Source organism: Contarinia nasturtii, unplaced genomic scaffold, assembly GCF_009176525.2.
Source record: "Contarinia nasturtii isolate CC-2019 unplaced genomic scaffold, AAFC_CNas_1.1 Cnas_scaffold_78, whole genome shotgun sequence".
In the NCBI taxonomy this organism is placed as follows: domain Eukaryota; kingdom Metazoa; phylum Arthropoda; class Insecta; order Diptera; family Cecidomyiidae; genus Contarinia; species Contarinia nasturtii.
In genome coordinates this window covers 1,129,597-1,138,174 of record NW_022197436.1, presented here as the reverse complement: position 1 = coordinate 1,138,174, position 8,578 = coordinate 1,129,597, and the positions used below count along the sequence as shown (strand labels likewise).

General features: G+C 31.9%; 1 protein-coding gene across 1 annotated transcript; it reads right to left on the bottom strand.

Annotated features, from left to right (window-relative positions):
• Window positions 1-1,014: 1,014 nt before the first annotated feature.
• LOC116352587 lies at window positions 1,015-1,888 on the bottom strand. The gene is made up of 2 exons (XM_031785307.1): window positions 1,760-1,888; window positions 1,015-1,637 (listed from the first exon to the last, which is right to left on the bottom strand). The coding sequence occupies exons 1-2, from the start codon at window positions 1,808-1,810 to the stop codon at window positions 1,140-1,142; spliced, it is 549 nt and encodes a 182-aa protein (XP_031641167.1). The 5' UTR covers window positions 1,811-1,888; the 3' UTR covers window positions 1,015-1,139.
• Between the last annotated feature and the right edge of the window lie 6,690 nt (window positions 1,889-8,578).

Genomic DNA, 8,578 nt, shown 5'->3' with positions numbered 1-8,578 from the left:
CAGTCGTTGTTGAGTGAATTCACGATGTTTTTCGGTGAGTCCTGGGCGGGTGGAATGTTTGCTTCGTAAAGGAATCGCTGATGTGGTATGCCATATTTCTCCATCAGACCAACAATTTCCATGATGTTTGATTCGCCAAAATTCACCTCATCCAAATAAAACAATTTCAAAAATTCCTTGAACGTTTCGGATGGAATGCTTTCTGGTAGTTCGACATATCGGAGACCCAGTTTATTTGATTTCTCAAAAAACATATTGTAGAATACAGGGCTTGCATTCGATAGAACTACTTTATGCGCTGGTATGCTTTCTTTTTGCATTCCGCACAAAAAATACACGTCGGCAGTGCTATTGTCCAGGTACAAATTTGGCCAATTCACCGATGCAAAAACATTATTCGCCGATCCCGAGGAATTAATTTTGGATGATGCCATTTTAATATGATACACAAAATTGTAGATTTACAAACAAAATTGACTTTTTACTGATTTATGAATTTCACTTCGGCTGAGATGCTTTAACTTCAAGTACAAAAATGTAACTGAAGAAAAATGAAGCTGCACCCACTTTTATACCCATTTCGGTACAGAGAGAGACTGCATAGATACTCATTAAGTCATTATGCGTAATGATAAAGAAGCTTAATTATTTTTTTTGACATATCGTTGTGTTTTCATTCTTAATTACCTCATTAACGTACCGAAATTATGACTAAACTCAACAAACAACTAGCGCCGCGACGGAATTCAGTGTAATCTATGCTAAGTTGCCACTTCATCAAGTTAACTCTAATTTAAATCTTGATCAAAATTATATTTTCATTGAATAATTGCTTATAATTTATATTTCTTATGTAAGTACGAAAAAAGAGCAGCAAGCGGCTCTTTATTCCGCTTTATTAAAATGTTTTCAACAAAATATTTGCTCGATTTCATTGAGTATAAAACCAGCCTTCCACTACCTAGATTCAAAAATTACTTGAAAAGAATATCATAATAATTTATACGATGGCAATTTGAGAGAAAATATAATTTATTATTTCACTCTTTTTATTCATTAAATGTATCAAAGTAGTAAGATTACACTCAATCTTTCAAACAATTACATTTTATTATTTTCAAAGATTACAATCTTTGTATTTAGAGATCAGATGTATTGCCCATCAAAGCCTTTGCCCATACGTTTCTGCGTTTCACATACTTGGTCACAGTCTTCTCGGCTTCTTTAAGTTTTTCTAAAATAAAATCTTCCTCTTCTGCGTACATCGAAATGAATCCATCCACCACTTTAAGACAGTCGTCAAATGCATTTTTTAATGTTTTATGAACTGATGTAATTGATTTTGATGTTACTTGAATATAATTTTTGGTTGCCGGTGATATTTCGTTCCAGTTATTGAAAATGGTTTGAATGTCACTTGGAAGGACATCCGAACTATCTGGAATCAATATTAACTTATTGCAGAGTGCGTTTATCTCATCATTCTTACTTATATCATACAAATGAGATATAATAACTTTGGCTGCATCGCTAAAACCAGAAGTCAACGAGAACGCATCTGCTATCCTATTATTATTTGGTTGATATTTAGTAACTATATCCTGATAGGTACTCGCCATGGCTCCTTTGATGCATACCTATTTGTAAAAAATTGACGAATTCAAAGAAAAATGCATTCAATTGAATGGTTTGTAAATATAACAAATGTTGGCTTTTTTAAAGTAATTTTTTTGTAATGTTTTCAAGTGTTATTACTTACATCATTTACGGCCAAAAATGAAAATAGTACCAAAATTAGAAATTGCTTCATTGTTACAGTTGAAATCGTATATCACTGAATTTAAAATGATACTGAAAATGAGAGCAGATGCGAAGGCATTTATACACAATTTTTACGCTCAAAACGTTTTACTTTACTTATAATTTAAAAAGTCCACGTGTTTTGCTTCAAACGCGCTTTAGCTAAAAAATAGTTTTCAAGGTTTAACAGAACATAAGTTGTTTGTCAAACTAAATACTTATATACGTCAATACTAAATTATTTATACAAGTGTAAACGTTAATTTATACAAGTGTAAATTCCTTTTGCAAATAAAGTAAACGACTGAAGTGTAAAAACAATTATCATAGGTGTTGAAGGGAATAATATCGGTATATAGTATATAACGATTCGAAATTTGTATTTTCTTCGAACAATCTCACAAACAAGCAAAATTTCAATACAAAAAAAAACCACTTTTATGAGTCAAAATGAAACAAACTAGAACCGGTTTTTAGGTTTTTGAAATGTCTGGTTTTGATTGCATTTTTTCATTTGCCATCTAGATTCTAGATGCTGCTAGAAGAATTCTGAGTTATTTAAAAATTATCAAAAATGCAGAGCATCATATCAACTATAAACACTGCCCATATTCACTAAATTCTCTTGGATATTTGTAATAAATTGTGCGTAGATTCTGCATATTTCGCATTACATGTGTTACTTTGGTGATATTCTCAGTGGCAGTTGATCATGATCTGCAGCAGCTGAGTACTTTAAACGCAACGACGCAACAGCGACACGGAATGGAAGAAAGTATTCGCAAAAAGGAAGTAAAAAAGCACCTTCATACTGCAGGCTGATGACTTTTGTACTGATGTTGAAATTAACATCAGTCAAACGCATCGTCGAAGAAGTATCTTTTTGTATAAATACCATGGGGTCAATCACAAAATTCTAGTGCATCTAGTTTTTGATAAGATTTCACTAGAAAACTAGAAAATTCTAGTGCGTGAAGTTGGCTCTCAGTAGTTTTTCATATAAATTATATGGCCGTTGTTGTGAAGTTGGCTTCGTTTGTGACGTCATTCTTTGCATTAGATTTACTAGTTTTTCTAGTTTTCACTAGCGTGATTCGCCCCATGATAAATACAAATTGAATTCAAATATATCTCAATGTTTTATGAATATTTTCACATGTTTCCATGTTGCCGAAGCCGGAAAAAACAATTCTCAACCGATAATAATGATTTTGTTGAATATATGCGGAAATGAAATGAAAATTTGTGTTTAAATCACAGCAATGAAATCCCTACTACCGTACTAGATGGTGTCGACACGAGTGGACGGATTTTTAAATTTATTTAAATGACGCCATGCTACTATACTTATCCATTACAACGTACATGTAACAGAAGATACACACAGTCCATGTCCACGCTAGTGGACATAAACGATTTGAACCGTCAATGTGAACTAGATCAAGTATAGAACTTTACATAGGATCATATATGATGAATATGGATTACACAGTCTGTTTCAAAATACCGTCACCAATGTCGACACCATTTGACATCAAAATTTAGACAGTACAAATATGTGTTATTGTTGTTGTCGTTTCATTGCTGTGGTTTAAATGAAAAATAGAAACATATTTTTGCTGGCCCGCACTTGAAATAGTCGGCCATAAAAATATTGCCTAAAGTTATGTACGATTTAGAAACACTCATCAGCTTAGATAAATCCAAAAGAAAAGTTGAAAATTCAACTTAATTTCGAATGAGAACCGAATTGTAACAAATAAAGCATATGTCATTCTCTTTGCTAAACAGATTTCATCAGCTTCAAATAAAAAACAGAAAAGAGAATATTAAATTTATCATTTTTTTTCTCGAGAAATGTAATGTGATCGAGAGAATACAAAGAGAAGAGAATCGTCGGTATTTTTACTGGCACAACAAAAAAAAACAGACAATTTATGAAATTCACTCTATGCAAATAAACGATAAAACATATACAAAGGCGAATTTGTTGCTCACAATTTGTTGTTGGTGGCGCTCGAATAAAATATATGTTCATTGGTTTAGAGCCACGCTCTTACTCTCTCTCCATCTCCATATGTATATTTCTCTATCGTTTTCCATCTCCCGTTGATTTGTTATCTCTTTTTCCCTTGACTAGGGAGCGCGTACAAAAATGTGGAAAATCCTAATTTAACAGCGAACGATAGATGTAATTGCTAAACTCATCCCTAAAAATTAAACTATAACATGCACATAAATGTAGCGCAATTACTGACATTGAATGAAAATAATTCTTCACTGCGAAGTGAGATCACATGCTTCCACATTACATGAAAAAAAAAAAGTGAAACGAAAGCGGATAGATCGACTCACAACGGTGTGCATTCAATTGACCTCCTACATGAAAAGCTCTTTGGATAACAGCTCTTCATTATACATTCATTCAATTATTGGTTTTCACTTTTGATATCTTGTCCATGCAAACAGTTTTGTTTAAGTTTCAAGACACGGAAAAGTAAAAATAAAATGGAGATAAGACGAAAGCAATGATTAAAAGAAAGGAATGTCGGAGGGAAATGAAATCAAGCCAATTTTTCAACTAATTCTTTCTTTTTATTGTTTCAGAACAAATTTACGGAAAATTCAAATTTGAAAAAACTTTCTACGATGAAAATATTTCAATCTCAAAAAATCGCGCGATTCGACTGAAAATCCAAATGAAATGCTACCGAAAAATGTGTTTGTATCGCAAAACTAATGCCAGATTCGGTTTTCTCGTGCCAAAAAACCCCCCAATACACATTTTTATCATAAAGTTTTGTCGAAAAAAATTTGTTCGAAATGTGTGACGATACGTGTCGACAGAAAATCTTCAAGGCGTTTGAGGCACGTGTTGCCGGTACAGTAGAGTGCTGAAACTTTCTAACATATATAGAGTGTGCTGCGATCAAAATTCGAATTTGTGTATATTCGGGACCACCCTAATATTCGGTCATTTAATATTTGCATTGACCATTTGATTGGCAGTGAATTTTAAAGGCGTATTCAGCCATTTTCGACCAGACCCATGACATTTCGATCTATGTGGCATGTATATAGCTCATTCTGCATCGAATTACAGCTATGAAATGGAATTATAACAACGTTTGGCCAAATTGTTTTCCGACAAAATCGTCGACATGTTATTGCTTGATGAAGTGCATCAAATGGGGTAGTAATCAACAATTCTGGCGGAACAAAACAAAAAAAAACGCTCATTTACGACCATGAAAGCACATATGTGCTTGAAACACGCAGACTGAAATTAGTCGAAGTTCAAAATCATTTTCCAACGACGAAAATTTTGAATTTAGTACAAATTTGCATTCTCATATAGACATTCTACCCTTGTGGGAATTTTGTTTTTGACTAATAGCCTGTCGAACTTTGGGCAATAGTTACTAACTTTGAAATAGTTGTGATTTTATTCAAAAATAATTAATTGTGGCTAAAGCCGACAAAGGAGCGAGTACGACGTTTCCCCCTTTGCTAAGCGAAATAAATCCGATATACGGCGCTGATTTAAATGTCACTCTATGTCATTCCACAATGATACATTTTTTGGCTTGACAATATATAAGCTCTTCATTCAACATGCATAATTTTTGAACGGTCGAGTAAAAAAAAGAAACATATCATAAAATATTCTTCTTACGTTTATCATAAAAATTCTCTATATTTTAAATTTATTTGTTTAAAAATAACAATAATTTCAATTTTTTTTTCATAGATTGAACAAGAATCTAATGTAAAAAGTAAAACCAATGCGACACCTACCGTTAAAATAGAAAAGGAAACTTATTTGGAATTGTAACATTTTGGTCCGCCATAACAGCATCTTCGTTTTGCTTCTCTGTGATTGGTCAAGTAAAACGAAGATGCTGTCATGGCGGACCAAAATGCTACAAGGGAGGCCAACTAAGTTTCTTTTTGCATTTTTACGGTAGGTGTCGCATTGTCATTACTATTTACATTGGATTCTTATTTAATCGATGAAACATTTTTTGTTGAAATTATTGTAATTTATAAACAAATTAATTTTTTTATAAAAAAAAAAATTTAATAAATTTTTTAATGAAAAATGTTAGAAAAATATTTTATGACATGTTTTTTTTTCAACGATTCAATAATTATGAATGTGTATGCATTTTAAATGAAGAGCTTATATATTTTCAAGCCAAAAAAGTATTATTGTGAAATGACAGAGTGACATTTACATCAGCGCCGTATATCGAATTAATTTCGCTTGGCATAGGGGGAAATATTTTGACAGATAGTACTCGATCCTTTCCAAAAACTAGGCCTGAAATTATTACATTTTCCCATAAAAATCCTCTCAATTACAAGACGATTTTAGTTGCAATTTAAAATAATTATTTTCACAAGGGTAACTTTTGCAAAAATCTCGTTCATTCGTCCCACACGTGCATGTTCGAAAGAAATGCTCTACCGGCAGCGATCCATGTTTTAAATCAACATTTTTCGATAAAATATTAAGTTATGTGAACTATTCTCATAGAAAGGAAACATTGCACGGATATAAACATCGTTGTAAATTGTGTTGTTGTGTTGCCACATCGAATGCAAATGCTACAATTTAGAATGTTCGGAAAGCTGGTGTCAAACTTAATCCCATAACATGCAATCCATGCTTGGACGTGCACCATCTTTGTTGTTTTTTTTTCTCACTGGTGAGAGAAAGAGGAGTTAACAATTTTGTAACGTTCATGTTTTGCACATTTTTTCTGTTTAGAAACAAAAAACCATTTCGTGCTAGAAACATATACCACACCGTTTTTCTGTTATGCACGCACTAACTAACCACCGAAATTGAAGTGAAACATAAAAAATGCCTGCAACGCTACATGGATTCACACCGATGACCGTTTACATGACGATTCAAATTGTGGGCATCGCAACAATAAACCACAGATAGACAAAGAAATTCACATAATTGGAATTTGTGGCACTCGCCCAACTCTCGGTATCTAGTTATTTATGAAAAATGACCAAGCACACACATACACCACACATTACATTTACATTTTGCTACAAAAGTGGGCAATTTTGTGTCTCTGCGGGTTTCGTTTGATGAAAATAATCACAAGAAGCACAAAAAGTGCTTAAATACAGATGAAAGACGGTTATAAATCAGAGAAACGAAAATGTGCATCCAAACAAAAAGCGCAAATAAAACGGTTTTCAATGACAAAAAATGATAGAGTAGTTAGTCAGTGAATAAAAATATGTATCGGTAAGAAGAAAGAGAGGTCATCGTATGGTCACGTAATTATTTTCTGGTTTAGCCTATGAAACTTTTTCCTTCGATTAATTGAAATTGACAAAGAATTTCTTTGAAAGAAAGAAGTTTTTCATTGAAGACAATTTCGATGGCCACGGTACAGACCGTCGTTTGTTATTTAAGACTTTTGAAAAAGACATCTAACTTTCTTCAAGGAAGAGAAAAAAGTTTGCCCTTCAATACTAGTATGGATACTCGCCTATATGTCGGACTAGCTATTCGTATTGTTTACTTCAATTTGATATTACACATTTTTGCTTTCATGAAAATATGTCATTCTATATGAAATTCGATGCAGAACTGTGCTTCTTTCTACATTTTCGAAAAAAAATTCTTAATTTTTTCGTCGAAAGAAAATTGGTATTAAAATAATTTACATTGAACTTTCATTCATCATTAGATTTACTCAGACACAGAGACAAAGGAATAAGTTCAAATCGACTGAAACAAAGTTTTTTTTTTGTTCAATTCAAAAGTGATATGGACACTCGCCCAAATGTCGGACTATTTGTTTGAATTTTCAACTTCAATTTAATATTTAACATTTTTGATTTCATGAAAAAATATCACTTTATACACAATTCGATGCAGAATTTAATTGTGCTTCATTTCACGTTTCTCAAAAGATAGTAATTTCCAAAAATGTATTATTTTTTTTCATTTTTTCGTCATAACATCGAAAATTCCAAATGTCGGATATTCGTCGTCCAATTCTCGGCTCCCTAATCTCGACATATTTCATGCATTTTCACTACGAATATTGTAAACTTTAAGTTTTGACAGCCCATGAACGCACTATTTACATTGAGGTAAACAATACAAAATATTGGAGTTAAAATTATTAGATTGATATATTTTTGCTCCATATTTTATTTTATTTATTTTTCTATAGTAAAGTGGCAAAAATATTTAAAAATATTACGTTATTTCACTGATCTAGAATATTTTTGGTTTGAATTTCACAATGATCCAAATACGACTTTAACTGTCACATCTGTCAAATCCAAAGTGTTTCACTTGAAACTTCGGTGCTTTATGTGTCGGCAATTGGACGATTTATTCCGGAATAATATTACAGTGAAAAATGAAAAATAAATATAATTTTTTTTCTTTATATTTTCAAAATTTCTGTTCAATAATTAAATTAAACTATCTACAATTCGCCGATATAATTTTTTTTCCAAACTAGTTATTTTTTCATATAAAAAAACGCATTTTACCGGCTTGTCTCAAAATGACATAGTTTAACTTTTGACGTGAAAAAGTGATAAAAATGCCGAATTTTTTTTGAACGTAATTTGTGAAAGCAATAATAGATTTTTGATTAAAATTTGGATTATAATAAAGAGATTTGATATTGATCTTTCATAATTTACTTTTAAAAATGCAATTCAAATGAATTTTCAATTTTTAATTTCAATTCACCTCTCGGTATTCCGACATTTGGTCGTGTGT